The sequence below is a fragment of the Falco naumanni genome, chromosome 7 (assembly GCF_017639655.2).
Source record: "Falco naumanni isolate bFalNau1 chromosome 7, bFalNau1.pat, whole genome shotgun sequence".
Taxonomy (NCBI): domain Eukaryota; kingdom Metazoa; phylum Chordata; class Aves; order Falconiformes; family Falconidae; genus Falco; species Falco naumanni.
The window spans coordinates 59,435,433-59,451,312 of NC_054060.1; the positions used below are offsets into that span (position 1 = coordinate 59,435,433).

At 36.8% G+C, this 15,880-nt stretch overlaps 1 protein-coding gene across 1 annotated transcript in view; it reads left to right on the top strand.

Moving 5' to 3' along the window:
* Nucleotides 1-15,880, top strand: part of SCFD1 (sec1 family domain containing 1) — a 54,825-nt gene that overhangs the window by 21,457 nt on the left and 17,488 nt on the right. The window contains exons 12-17 of the mRNA XM_040600644.1: nucleotides 267-357; nucleotides 708-781; nucleotides 3,080-3,161; nucleotides 10,449-10,545; nucleotides 14,335-14,405; nucleotides 15,331-15,410. Coding sequence (XP_040456578.1) covers nucleotides 267-357; nucleotides 708-781; nucleotides 3,080-3,161; nucleotides 10,449-10,545; nucleotides 14,335-14,405; nucleotides 15,331-15,410 — 495 coding nt within the window. The remainder of the gene's footprint in view (nucleotides 1-266; nucleotides 358-707; nucleotides 782-3,079; nucleotides 3,162-10,448; nucleotides 10,546-14,334; nucleotides 14,406-15,330; nucleotides 15,411-15,880) is intronic.

The window sequence follows — 15,880 nt, forward strand, 5'->3', positions numbered from 1 at the left end:
AATTGTGTATTAGCTTTTTGTTACAAGAGCACAAAACTGTTCTTATCAAAATTATATAAAAATATTGAAAGCAGTGAATCTATCTTAGAAAGTTCAAGTAAACCTATAGCAAGATGTCATTATTTTCACTGATTGGATACTGCTGCATGATTTGTGTATTGATATTTCTGAAAACGTTTTCATGATCATCTTGATCATGCAGCCTGTCTGGTTCTAGTGTTTCAGTTTGTTGATTTAACTGAGCCTAATGCGGAGTATTGCATTAGTCCTTTTCCAGAGGTGGCTGAGTCTGTTCAGCAAGAACTGGAATCCTACAGAGCCCAAGAAGATGAAGTCAAAAGACTTAAAAGTATCATGGTAAGTTTTATCACCTGTATCTGCTTTATGTAAAGTGTAATAGGACTTGTGGAGATGCTTAGCCCACTCTGTCACCCCTCCAGAAAAAAAAAAAAAACAGCTCATGCTGTATTTTAGGCATAGTACAATCTTAAAAGTAGAAGTACCATATTTCATGAGAAGGTTCAATTTCTTGCATTTATTGGTGTTACATTTATATAACTCCCATCTTAACTGTAAAACACAATCCAGACATTAATACCGTTCTGAGAAAATAGGTCCTAAATGTGCTGACTGTATTTGCATGTGAGATCTTCATATTTATTATGACTATTGTTATTCCTCTTTCCAAACCCTTCCTCAAAACCCAGGGTATAGAAGGGGAGGATGAAGGAGCAATAAGTATGCTTTCTGATAATACAGCTAAGCTAACTTCAGCTGTCAGGTAAGGAATCAATAATGCATTATTGTTTAACTGGGAACCATTTCTAATTCTTTCTGTCATTTCACTTTTAATATTGTTTGAAATAAATAACTTTAAAAGTAGGCTACTTAGTTCAATAATAGAGTGTAACTGTTTTATAAATAATTCTGGTAAAATGTAATGCAATGTCCTAGACAAATACTTACACATGTGACTTCCACAGCATGTGTGTGAGCCCTGTACACACGGCTTTGGAGTGTTTTCTCAGCAGATCTGAATAAGTGCATCATAGATTTCCTTACGCTCTTTCACCAGAAAAAAACAACTGCCTACTTCTGCATTCCTTTGTTAAAAAGATTGCTAGTGAAATCCACTTCTTGAAGGACCTGTTGCTTTGCACAGTGTGTAATTAATTACATTTTGATTAACGTATTTACTGTAACACCTGTTGGCAAGATTATTGTCATTAAGAACTCTCCTGCTTTTGGAGACTTAGCCGCCACGGATGACACGGGAAGTCTGAGATCTAGACTTGTTCCTCATTGTAAATCTGTTTTTCATTCCACCGATGCCTTGGAGAAGGGAGATGTTCAATTCGCTGCCTTTTGCTAAGACCCCAGTCGGAAGAAGGAACAAAAATTATTCTGAGGATAAAAGGGGGTGATAGGCGCAGTGTCCTGTGAAATCCAGCGTGTGCCTGCATTAGTTAGCTGTCTCTTTGTGAGTTTCAAACGTTTTGTATGCTATGCCCTGGTTAGAATTTTATTGGAGTTACAAAGGATTTGGGATGGATCAGACAGTTTCAAAAAAGTAAGCAGGTGTTTCCAAACTCCATCTTATAAGGTTTTAAAGTTTTGTACTTCTCAGGATGCTGGTTTTCAGGTCAAGGCAGCAAGGTATGAAAGTGAAAAGGATCAAAAGCTTTAAAGTGATAGCAAGAAAAAAAAATCATATAAGTAAAGATTCTGAAGTTTTACTGTTCCATTAACCTCTAAGTTTTCTGTAATCTGGCATTATCAAGGAAAATTTTATTGCCCTTCAGAAAATAACGTAACACGGTAAACACTCCTATTGCCATGTTTCAGTTCTAATCCTTATGATTATGCCGAGAAGACCAAATACCATTGAGAACCTCCATTCAGGCATGTTTCTGTTGGAAAAATTAAAGCGTGCTTTGCTGTTTTGTTGTCCATCATCTGAAGGGTATCTTCTTCCTGCTAGCAGATGATAAAACAACAAAACAGCAAAGCCTAGCTTAGGTCTTGGGCTTTACAGTTTCTAGAAAACTTTGGAATATGTATTAGTAATTAAAAAACAGAGACTTGAATGTAGGGGATATCCTGTCTTTTTTTCCTTCTTTTTATTAAATGCAGCCCTTTACAAAGGCAGTACTAATCACCTTGCAGCTGTAAGGTCATTAATGGCCAATCACCGTAGGTAACATTGGTTTTATAATTGCTTAAAGGAGGAAAGAAAGTGTGGTTACTTTAATTTGATGGTTCTTCAGGACATGCCGTGAGTGTCATCAAGTGCCTTCTCATCCGCTTATTATTAAACTAAGACACTGTCTGGGTGCTTTCGGATGTGAAGGTGTATAGATCCTGAGCAGTCTTTTATACATGTGATGCCCAAGTGCGATGAGTGAAAATCACTGCTGATCAGTAGATCACAACGCCTTAAGTAACAATTTTTCGACAAAGTAAAATTAACCATTCAGTTTGCCATTTAACAAAAGATTTCTTTTGTCACGAAGCCTGCATAGCCATGTTCTGTGCAGAAGCGCCTGTGACAAATTCCAGCATGTGCAGAAGTTGTGTGTATTTGACAAATATTATTATTATTTAATTTAATTTCTTAATTATTTGAAATTAATTGATATTACTTGACAGATACTAGTATTTGACAGATATTGACACTTTTATATGTATCAAAGATTAACTAAATGTTGAGTATATAAGCCGTAATTCTAGTAGATTATTTGTTCAGGTAAGCAGGGCATATACCTGTTGTTGATCATAAGGTTTCAATAGGAATATTAAATTACCCACATTGTCTGGCTTTTGCTAGGCAAGGTAAAAACCTGGTTTTATTACATGTGGATAATGTCCTTCTGTTCTGAGAATCATTACATCTATACTTCATGATTTTTAGTTCCAGTCCTACTGTGGTCTGTAATTTTTTTATTTTAATAATCTTTAAAGGTCCCTTCCAACAACAACTGTTCTATGATTCTATACATTTTTTTGTACCGACTGTACACAATACAGAATTCAACTAACAGTGCAACTCAGCAGGTTAGTTTGTATTTAATCTCTTCAGCTCTCTTCCAGAACTTCTGGAAAAGAAGAGGCTCATTGATCTTCATACAAATGTTGCAACAGCCGTTCTGGAGCACATAAAGGTATGAGTGCTCTCCAGCTTCAATTTTCTGTTAGGAGTGCTCCTTACTTGGAGAAATACATTTGAGCAGGTGAAGTAAGATGAGAAAGTGAGCCTTCTCAATTGTGCTGCCTTTTACAGAAACCACTATATAACGTTACTTAGGGTGGGAAGGAATGAATTTTGAATACCTCTGCATGGAAAGTGAAGTAAACAGAGCAGTTTTTTTCTTCTCAGAATTTAATAGTATACCCTCTTTTTTTTTTTTTTTTTTTTTTAAAATGATGGCCACAACCTTTATTGTGGGTTGAAGTCTTTCTAAAATAAGTTTATGATTGAAGTGTTTCATTTACTTTACAGATGTGTCATAGCAAGTTATGACTTAAGTCTAAGAAATTTTCTGCTCTGTATGTGTTTATCAGAAGGGTACTGTGTACTGTTCACCAATAAAAATAATACCCAGAGGTGTGGCGATAATGATGCAAGTTACTAAACTGGTCTTTCCAGCAGGGTCTGTGTTAGATGTCTTGTGCATCGTTTAAGCACTTCAGAAGGATGTTTGTCATCTTTTCTGTTTAAGTCTGCTGCTCTTGTATCAAGAGAACTTGCAGATGGTTTCAGTATCAAGTAAAGACCATGGTTACGACTAGAATAACTTGGAAGATGGATCTGTTTTCACAGTATGAGAACAGAAATTATAGATGAGGCTTTCAGAAACACTGAACTTCTGTTTTTGAAAGTGATTCAATCACCAAGTCTCACTGCAAATCAGTAGTTAGAAATTTTACCCTGTGCTATTTATAGCTTATTGAAGGTGAAGTGTTTTGAAGCTGACTTTAACATTTGTAAAGTGCTCAAGATCTGTCCTCAGTTATTACTGCTACTGAATGTTTTTAAACTAAGTACTATAAATGGACAAAGGATTAATTCTGATTTTTAATGATTATATTAATTTCAAATATTAATAAAATTGGGGAAGAAATGTAAACATGTTTCTGTGTTTGGCTTATGACTGTAGAGGCTAGTTTATGTGCTTTTGCAGTATTAGGCACGCCAGTTTTCATACCTGGCAATTTAAAAGCAGTATGTTAATACTGTTGGAAAAAAATAGAAGTTGACAATGTTGATACTGTGTTTGATACCTTGTCTGTAAATTCACTTTCCTAAGAAAAGTGCTGAGATGGTAAGTAATGGCAGGCCTACACCAGTAGTATTTTATGTATTGATTGTTGGACAGAAGTCAGGTTTCAGAGGAAGATTTGGAATCGCAGTAACATCAGTTTTGATCACCAGTGTCCTTTTGGACGTGAACAGGAGTCAGATGCTTGGTCATTGTCCACTGGGTGACAGTGACACACTTTTCTGTTACCTGGAGGTGGAAGGAATTCCCTTAGGGTCCCCCAGCTGTAGCGCTCTGCTAGCCCTTAGGCTCTCTCCTCCGACAGGGAGCCTGCTATTAAGGGAGATCCCACCATGTGGGGATCTGTTTCTCCATGAATGGTTCTTAATTCTGGTATTGCGGAGTGCTCCGGCTCCTTACCTTCTTATGGTGTAGCTGTCAGAGAAGGCTGTGAGACAAGTGGACATATGGTTTCTTCAATACGTCGATGATACGTGCATCTCTACCATCTCTTCCTTTTGAAGGCAGCGCTTCCTTCATCTCCAGATAGCTGGGAAACTACCTTAAACTCAAACTAATGGAGAAGCACATGGGTTTTTTTCTGTTGGAATTTAGCCACTCTACAGCCTTTTCACTGGATGAATGTTAAGTTTCTTCTGACTGCTTTGTCCTGTCCATATTCTCCCCTCTTTTCACTCTCCAGTGTTACAAGAAGTATCTTTCTGTCTTGAGCTGTGGAATTTTAACATGCAGGATGACATGCTACCCAGTGGATCCCTCCAGTACTCTCAAAAAGGGCAGTATCTCAGCCAGTACTTTTAAAAGAAATTCTCATGGCACCTTGAGGCCGTGGTTAATAGGTTTTGTATACAGTTAAATAATTAAAGCAGAATAGGATAAGAGAGAATTTTTTTGGCAAGCGCTCAGGTCATGATGAGCTAGTGAGACACCATGCTCCTCTTCAGGTTACTATATTTTCACTTTTAAAATAATCTGGAAGCACATTCCTACTTTAAAAGACTGTTTGCATTATTGATTATGGGGTTTTTACTACATTAAGTATTTGAGCATTTTTCTTCACTACATATAGGAGAATCAGCACAAAGAATGCTACAAGACCTGCTTTAGATATACTAAGAATATAATTTTTCTTGTGGTCTTCTTCTAGTGTTCAGTTTACAGCTGCTTTCCACATTCACTTGGATCATTTTCTAAGACGCAGCAGCAGGAAACCAGAAATTAATCAAATACTTTGTGGTCCTGGCAGTTTTCTGGCATATCTAGGTGTTTAGCAAGATAATGGAAAGAATGCATCGCTTTTTTCATAAGCTGAACCATCAAGTGTTTATTGTCAGTGCTTAAATAAACGCATCCTTGTGTTGCATTGATATTTTTTTCTCTGAAGAAGCTGGTGACTGAAGGACTGTACCGAGCAGATAACAGATTTAGGAGTAGATTTATGGGTATCTTTCTAGCTGCTTTAGTGTTAAGTAATGCTTATTATCTTTGCATGTTATTCTAATGTGAATACTAGGATTACTAGTATGTTAAATCTTGTCACATGAAAAAGTGTACATGTACACTTTCCTAAAATTATTAGTTGCAGAGGGGGTAGTTTAGATAACCTCTCGCTAAAATTCTATACATGTGAATTTAAGTGGCAGTGTTTCATGTGAATTATCTGTCTTAGATTACTTACACTTGTTTGGTTTAAGTCAGGGGTCCTCAAACTACGGCCCGCGGGCTAGAAACGGCCCCCCAGGGTCCTCAGTCTGGCCCCCGGTATTTACAGACACACACATCCCCCCCACCGGGGGTTGGGGGGGGAAACCAAGCAGCCGCAGATGGCTGCCTGCCACTGCATCCGTGTGCCGGCCCCCTGGTTAAAAAGTTTGAGGACCCCTGGTTTAAGTCTTGGGGGTTTTATTTCTGCATAATTTTTTTATCATGTGTCTCTAATTTCGCTTGATCTCAAGGCCTGATGCTTTGAATGACCCCGTTACTGGGCTAGCCAGTAGCCTTTCAAACGATCAAATCATATTTTGTAAACGAATGCCATTATTTCAACTACTCTGTTTTAAATGAGGTCACATTTTTGTCTTACTGTGTGAACAGAAATGGTATGCGTTTGTGAAATACGTATGTCACAGTGGTCCAGGCTGTTTTTCTGTAGTTCAGAACTGATAGAGTAACTATGCAGTAAATGGGCTTTTTCTGAGATCGGTTGGTGACCTTTCCACAGCATCGTTCTGTGCAGTGCCCTCGAAGGGAACCGGCTGCAGCTGCCACTTTCACCCTTCTCCCAGAGTTTCTCTTCCTCTTTCGTAGGAGCACAGTATAATCGCCTGACCAACCTCACTCATTCTGGGGGCTGTTATTTCTGGTTGTTCTCTGTCAGAGAGATTACAGAGAGATTCCTCTCATTAATTTCTTAGAAAATGCCTCTTCTTTCTGTATGTTCTCTTTCTCTCTCTAAAAGGAAGAACGATTGTACTTAAAGAGGGTAGGAGAGCCTCCCACAAGGCCTTACAAAAATGGCCCTGTAAGAGATTTCATTGGGTCTTGCTTCTACTTCTCTGCTTAAAAAAGAAGGAATTTTCTGTTCTTTTTGGAGTACAGCGCTTAGGGAGAGAGTCCCATGCACTTATCTATAAAATAAATTTTGGCTTATGAACAGGCTGTTTCTAAAGGTGCTAAGTTGAAAGCTTTCACAAATATTTAACAAAACAAAAAAAAGAAAAAGACAAAAAAAAAGAAAAGATAAAGCAACCTCAAGTGTAGCACTTTGACTGCAACACTGATCCTGTCCCGGATTTGGCAGCCAGTCCTGAATGAGGTTGGTGTGAAACAAGATGTCAGGAGACATCAGAAATCAAGAGCAGGAGGCAGAAAAGGAGTAACTGTAAATGTAAATGCATCTTCATTTTATTATTGGTTTTTATTATTTTTCTTCACCTTGCTTGCCAGTTTGGCACCCATAAGAACCTCTTCTTTGCTGTCTTTTTTTTTTTTTTTTTTTTTTTATTGAATCTACAGGACTCTTTAGCTCCTGTTCCCAGCTTTTCCTCTTGGCATGTCTGTGAGTTTGCCACTGAGTGAGCAAAATTGCACTTAAATTAAAGGGGACATCTGCTTCTTATCAGCACTTCTTAGACAAGTTGGCTCTTCGGGAGGTAACTGTCTCATTGATGTGGCATATCTGGGAAATCTGTCAAAAGGTAACTAGTAGTGTTTAAGGCTATTCAGTAATCCATATTAAATTTGTTTAGGTGTCCTTCTAATCCCTAGCGAACCAGCATAACAAAAATACTGTCCTAATTAGCATCTTCCCTAGTAACCTCTCTTAGTTATCTAGTGAAGGAGCATCTGAATAGACTCACCACATTGATCCATCTCTTTAGTTAGTGCTTTTGTTGCATCAAAAAAAAGTCTCAATAATTTTATATTGCTGCTATATTGCTGCTTAGCTCTGATGTCTCTATTGCGGATAGAAATAAAGGACCTGAAGTTTTAGGATTTTCAGTTTGGGTTTTTTTGTGTTCCCCCAAAGAGTGCTAAGCTCACATTTCAAAAGTAATTGTGCAAAATTTTTGAAGAGAGTGGGTGTGCATGTACCGTTAATGTTATAGCAAACACGCAGCCAGTGAGTTTTCTTTGCTGCGGTTATTCTGTTTTGTTTGACAGTCTTAGTCAAACAGTCACAAAGTTGCACAAGGTTGAGAAGAATTTAGTTTGTGCTCCAAGTAAGTTGACATACAAATAAAAGTCTCTCATGTTTGAATTACATAATTTTATTTAAAAGTTGGTCTGTAAACAAATATAGTGAATTAGTGAAATTTTTTTGTATGTTTTACATTTTTACATGCCATCTGAATAAATTTGTCTTAAGTAGATCACCAGCTAAGATAATAAGGGCATTGCCAAATTCAACAGTAGTATATTTATCTTAATAAGATTGTTTCCACATTTCAAGACAATTCTTTGTTTGGTGGATGCCTTTTGTCTGGGAAAAGTTTTTTAAACTTCAAAACATTGAATTTAGCTCCATGGAAGGAGATACAAATGCAGTTAAAACACGGAAAGCAAGTGAATGTATTGGAAGGACTAGAAAAACTGTAGTCACTTCTTTGCAATTATTTTGTTTTTCTAGATTTAAGGAAACTGTAACGCAAATAGTCTCTAAGATGCTGTGGAATTGAAGTCACAGAATGTATCTTGACATGCCAGATACCAAATTGCATCTGAAGGACTTGGAAAAAGGCTGGTAGTTCAGTTCTATGCAGACTTCATTAACCACTGATAATCACTTTAACTTTGGCTAAATACAGGATTAATCCAAGGTTTTACGGTAGCATAATTACCAAAATTTGTCTGTGGCTACTCTTTTAACATGAGTTCAAGGTAAATACAGTTTGAAAGACACTCTAGCTCTTTTTTTTGTTGTTTTTTTTGTCACTTCATTCACTTTATATGTAGTTATTGTCACTATGACAAAAAACAGAAGACATTCTTCTGCGCCTAAAAGTAGTGAATGGTCATTCTTTGAGCACTCTTCATGGTAATTTACTTTATAAGCTGTAATTACAAGCTTCCACAAAGGCTGTAAATTAAATTGCTGGTCTGCAAGTGACAGCTCTTATCAATGAGTTTAGTAGATGATGAATGAGAAATATAACTGGTTTGTAGCTATCTGCATCATAAGCTGATTGGCAAAGGCTTTCAGAATTAAAATATTCTTGTGACTTACCCCTTATTTTGTATTCTCATCTCCAGCTCTTTTTTGATTAACTTAAAATAGTCAAAAGGTGAAATGTACTTAGGCTAGAGAAATGCCTCTCCCACCTCTTTTTTTCTTCCTTTTTTGGGGGGAGGTGGTGAAATAACTTTTTTTAAATTCCATTTCCTTATTTGTGATTTTAAGAATAATTTTAGTAGAATTCAAAAAGATGTGAAAACCATACTTCTAAAGTGTTTATGTTGCTGTCATTACAACAACCACTGCAGTGGGTGAGAAGGTGCTATAGCAGTTTTGCCTGTCTTGGCATTATCAGGCAAAATTTCCTTAATCACTTAACCAAAGAAAAGCACCCGTGACTCTTGCCTCACTCTGGCAACATCATTTCAGTCTCCCAGAGGGCATGGTGTGGAGCTGAAACACTTCCAAGGCAATGAGATGGTGATCCACTCTGCCGGTCTCTTTGAGCCAATACATAGCTGAATGTGCCTGGACACCAGGGCGTAGTTAGTTACCAGACATCAGGGTTTTGTAAGCTGTGTACTTGTAACATCGTTGTGATGCTATATTGTAATCTTCAAACACAAATAATGCTCTGTGATGTAACGGGAATTTTTAAAATAAGTTTTGGAATGCATTTTTCTGTCTGCAGACGGTAAGTTCATCATATGGTGGTTGAGCAGTGCAAAGCTTGGCTGTTTGTGCACTTGTATGGCAGTGCAGTCATTAGTGGCATGGCCATGTGGTATCTTCCATAAAGCTTTTTCCTCATTAATTTTGTGCCATTGCTGTGCCATCCTCCCTAAAAAAAGGATTTTCACAACTTGATCTACATGTGTCATTGTATAATGAGAGACTTCTTTTCCAGAGTTAGCAAGATAATCTAATTATGAAGTCCTCCATCTTTACTGTGAAAGAATTATTGCAAAGCTTTGATCTGAGGTAGTTACTTCGGTACCAGACCAAGCTGGCAGTTGCCACCTTTTCTCTGGGATGATGCCTTAAGATATTTAGGGATTTCCCACATTTATTTGCATTGAGTAATTCCTTGTTGACTGAGGCTCGAGGCTCACCTTAAATTTGACATAATATTCACTTGACCATTATTTTTTCCTGTAACAGCATAACACTAAGTACGATGGCATATAGTTTTCAGCTGTGGCAAAACCATAGTTGAAAACAGAGCTCCTCTTGCAGTTTAATATTTGCATGTCAGACAACCCTTGCTTAACTTGTGTTTTCACTTTTAGTACGAGAATTGCAGAAGTGCCAATTTTCTGAGAGTTAATGAAAACATATTATAATGCGAGCATTAGTTATTTTTACCGATTTTATTTTAAAATAAAGCTTTACAAGCAATCTTGATAACTAAAACTATATACACCTTTCTAAAGAGGAAATAAATATTCTTTCACAGTGTTAAGATGTTAACGCTAACACTTACTCTTTAACAGAGTCGAAAGCTGGATGTGTATTTTGAATATGAGGAAAAAATAATGAGCAAATCCACTCTGGATAAATCTCTTCTGGACATGATTTCTGACCCAGATGGTAAGTACTGTAAATCTGAACTTAGTATGAGATTTGTTAAGGTGTACAATAAACCTGTACCTGTTGGGACTTCAGGATTGATGAAGAGCTTATGTGCAGCCTGTGCAAGACTTGCAAAGAAAATGACTTTGAATTGATTTTTAGTAGCAGTCTAGAGAGCTTGGTACGTCAGTTGGGTAACAGCCAAAATATTGGCAACTTCTGCAGCCCCACTAAAATCCTTTCCTAACTCCTTGTTTCTGAAGGTCAAAGGATTTTAACTTTTGTGCTTCTCCAGTATTAGTACAGCATGGAGTCGTGTGGTCCGAACAGTACTGATTCTTTAAAATCCTGCTGCATGTTTTACAGCACATACGTACCTCACAAACAGAACGAGAAAGGGCATTTTGTAGAATTTGGTTAGATCAAAGTGTTTTAATGTAGGTAGCTTTTGCCTGTGTGAGGAAAAAGATGGATGGGAGGAGGTGAAGGGAAACAAGACATAAATTGGCCGGTCCACTGAGACTCACCTGAAGTTTTGCGTGCGTTAACCCAGCTGTGGCATGTCTGTTTTCATTGTCTGAGAGCAATGCTTCCCAGCTTCTGTTTCACACATGGTTCACACATAACAAAGCTTCATACACTGGGTGATACCCAAGATGTGTTATTAGCAGGAGTCACTAGGTCTGTCTGTAAAAGGTTGAGACTAGAACGGGTTCTGAACTTTTCATAGTATCATAACATCGACTCTTGTTTCAACCTCTCACAACCCGAAGTGTGTCACAACCCTCTGACCAATTTCAGCATGTTCTCATACCAGTTGGCTAGAACAAAATAACCTGCAGAGCAACACTGTAAAACTTAATGGCCTGTCTGTATATTGGCAAGTACATTGGCAAACCTTGAGCGTTTAGAGACCCAGGGTTCCTGCTCTTTTTCCAGTATGTTCTTTAAGAAAATGTTTCCTTACTGCATGTTTAATGTGTAGTCTTGTAGCTACATACTGGACGTAATGTCTGCTTGGAGTTTGTGTAATGATTCATATTTATAGAAAGAGTATATATAAATCTGCTGACTTTAAAAAAAAATCTTTGATTAGTGTCTGTGGTATAGAATCAAAAGGCAGTAGAGGAAATAGTACACAGCTGGTAGAAATCTGAACTAAAGTTTTACTGATCTTAGATTGGATCAAGTCTAGAAACACTTTCAGAAAATCAGTCATGCATCAGTCTGTATTTCGGTACAGACATTAATTGTTAATATGAAGCTAATAAGAACATGTGTAATCTCTGCTTTTCTTAAGCATCAGTACAAACTAGTCCTTTTCCATGTTCAGAATTAACTGTTCATGTACTATTTCAGCTTTTATGTTTGCATGAACTTAGATATGGAAACAGAAATTATTATGCTTGCTAGTATTTCCTACTGGATCAATTACTTCTTACATGAATCCACATTTTCTATGCTTTTTTGGATTGCAGTATAAAGCAAATTGTTTTCCAAGGCTGTTGTATCATAGCAACTTTTCCATTAGCGAAGTTCCTGGGTGTCATGCAAGAGAACAATTAAATTTCCAAGCTAGAGTTTTCCTTCTTAAGCTAAGTATTCAGGTGTTCCTAGTAGCACATTAGCATTTCATATGCATTGCCTAGGTTTAACGTAAGTTTATATAATAAAAGTATTTTAGTTAAATCACAGCAAATATTTCTGGGCATGCTGTCTTGTAAAACTGGCCAGCTTCCTGTGTGATTCACTGAGAAATACCAGCAGAAAACATTTTAAAGAAATAATGCGTCAAGTTGTGCAATGTTTTCAGTGTTGAACTACTTGTTTGCATTGTCTCTGGGGATGCTTGTCCTGTGGACAATGATATCTGCAGAACTTTTCATAAAAGCACTTATGCTTGACCAGTTAACAGCTTCAGGTTTCAGCCTCCCATTTCTTGCTGGGTTGTACCGCTCAGGGCTGTTAGCTGCCTCCCAGTTCAGCGGATAGTATCGTGTCCTGGAGTAGCAATAAAACAGGAGTCTCTGGTTTTGCTTTGCTCTAGTGGTTAATCAGTAGCCCTAAAGGCTGTCTGCTGGCTTTTGAGTGGAAAATGAAATTGTCCTGTTCTAGGTTTACCAAGTTAAATTTTCTTCAGAACATTTAGCACTCCCCCTCTCCATGCAGTCACAGACCATAGCCTAGAAAAAATAGTGAACATTTTACAGGCAGCTGACCTGGGTCTCACAACCATTTACCATGGCTATGATTTACATCAGTAGTACATCAAGAGCAAAGTACTTTTGCCAAACAAGGTGGTTTTCCTAATATTTAGTGAAGTGTACAAGTACAATCACAGATAATTTTTAAAAAATTTGTTCTCTTTTATTAAGACAAAATATCACTTACACTCATGTGTAAGCAAGACCATTTACACTACTGTGAGCACACACCTCGTAGGAGTTGTGTAGACATGGTAAATGGGCCCAGCAAGGAAAATGGTGTAAGAGTGCAACCGTATTCCAGTTGAAACTGAAACTTAGTGGTCAGCAAAGTAGGAAAACAAACTATAAACTGGCATGCTGGAAACCGAGTTTCCAAGTCGCTTACAGAAACCAAAATCAGTTACTGTACACTTAGAATGTTTAAGTGCTTTTTTTATTCAAGTGAACTCCAAGCGGATGTCTACCTTGAAAGCTGGCTTTTGGTTTAGGTAATTCAAAGTGTCTTCTGTTCTTGATCTTCTAGCTTACTGGTATTTGGTAAAAGTTAATAAAACTTACTTCCCAGAAAAAAATATACCAAGTCATGAATGTTCATTATGACAGAGTTTACTTTTTAACTTCTGCCAAACTAAATACATGCTCACATATAAACACAAGTTGCAGATTAGATGAGACAATCCCCTGCTGACATGATCCACATTCCATAGTGGGAAAAAAACGAAACCAAAAAAACCCAGAAAAAAATCTTTTTTGTTACCCACAAGTACAAGAAAATGTTTTTTTTTTTATAAAACTTTGTTCTATATCTAAAGCTTTTAAAATGAAGTATTGGATTACAAATTTGAAGTGTGTGTTTTGAGAAGTACTTCTGAAATCTTCATTTGAAATTACGGTCTTACTAATAGTGATTCTCTTCTAGAAAAATGTAGATGGTGGTGAAAATCTGCTGTAGGAGGTTATAGTCTGAGTAACACAGGAAGGGCCACATCAAAATTCACCCCTGCCTGATCAAAGCGATGATTGCCATTGATAATGCTTCCCAGGGGGTTGTAGCAGTGTTTTTCTCCAACAAGTGGTGTGACAGAAGGTGATTCAGGAGGTAAACTCCTTCCTGAAGGTAGTTTGGAAGTTCAGGATTTTTTCCTGACCAAAAGTTCATGTAAGTGTTTTTGCAGCCCTCGAGTGTTTCAGTACAGTCAACCACAGAGCTGCATAAACAAATTGTAGAGCTAAAGAATAATGTTTTGTGGCTTTTATGATTTTTCTATAGTCTCCTCTTTCATGGATTTGCTCCCTGCTAATGCTTGCAGTCCCTGCATAAAATAAGACATAATGCCACTATGTAACTTATTTAGTATGTTATTCAAAAATAATATTCACTACAAGCAAAAGGGGAAGTGTGAGTAAACTTTCAGAAAAAGTGAGCCAGTCTAGTCCAACTTTTAATAAAATTGCTATACACTGAACAAGGCTATGGTTGTAGATGACAACTATTATCATGAGGTCTGAATGTACATATATATATATTGTTACTGAGGAACAAGTAACATAGCAGCATAGTTACAATTGTAGTTTCTTAATTTTTTTTCCCCCACTTCAGCGGGAACTCCAGAAGACAAAATGCGATTATTTCTTATCTACTACATAAGCTCAGCTCAGGTACCTTCAGAGGTATGTATGTCCTTTACAGCTTCCAACACCAAATTCTGCCACACAGGATTTTTCTGTGTTGTTTCAACTCTAAATAGGTATATCCGCTTGTCTTTGAAGCGAAGCATGAAATGCCCAGGAAATACTAAAACTTCGAATAAATTTTGTAATATTATCAGGGAATCTGCTTACAAAGCTTTAGCCACCATTTCAAAGGATTTGAATGACCAGTGAGAAGGAAGACTGTATTTTGAAATACTTAGTTCGGAGTTACTGCAAGACACCTCTTGGCATGCTTTCTATTACTCTGCTCCGCTGCTCAACAGAAGTAGATAAACCAAAATGTTAATATATGACTCTTTTCATTCTGCTCTTCTATATTCAAGAATAATTGGGTCAGTTGAATAGCAGATGAATAAAGGAGAAATGTTTCTTGTGCCAGTATCTGAATAATTTGGGAAACAGTATCTTAATATTTCTTTTGAATTTCTGATGATTAATTTCAAGGAAGATTTTTATTATACTGCATAACTATTATGCAGTATAAAAAATATGTTGGTTTAAGCAAAGAGAAAGTATTCTTACAAATGTATATTAATTCCTCTTCATTTTTATTATTTGCTGTTGTGACATTTTACAGAAAACAATATTCTGTTAGGTTTTTTTAAAAGATGCTGGTATAAAAGACTGTTCCCGTATCTGAAAGTGTACAGGATTTAATTCCACAAATACTGTTAAGTTTACTGAGAGCTGCTCATAGCAAATTGCATTTCAAGTATGAAATGGTTAGAGATTGGATTAAGGCTTATAATTACTTTTTAACTTTGGTTAATGTTACAACTTTACACTGCTTATTTAATAGTTAGGTAAGGATATCTTGTCTTTCCAAATAAAGAGAGTTAAGAGTAGTTTCGACCTTTTGCAATTATCCATTTCATAATTTCAGATTGATTTGGAGCAGTATAAAAAAGCATTGATGGATGCAGGTTGCAATCTTGCTCCTTTGAGCTACATAAAACAATGGAAGTAAGTAATTTCTTTTTTTTCCTGCATGAGGCTGTAACTGGGTGATTTTATAGAACTCAGCATTGTTATCAAAGAATTGTGTGTTATTTGTCATACATCGTAAATAATCCTTAAACCTTCATTCTGACATAATTTTTTGCTGCCATTGTTACGATAAATGCAAATCTTATTTTAAAGCTAAACTCCAGAAATGCCAGAACACTGCTGAACATGACCCATAATAGTGTACTTAATGATCTGACAGAAACAACTTACTGAATTGAATGAAAAAAGCTGTGCTTGTTAAGAATCCACAATCTTTTGGTTCATACCAAAGGGCCATGCTGCCTATCAGTTATTCTAGTTTTACACGGTATCAAAATAAAGTCTTTGTCTTTTAAGTATAAAACCTAATTTCTTTCAGTTCCTCAACTATTGTATTTCTAGACAAGAGGGATGCATGTAATAAATAGGTACTTCCTGAAAGAGTT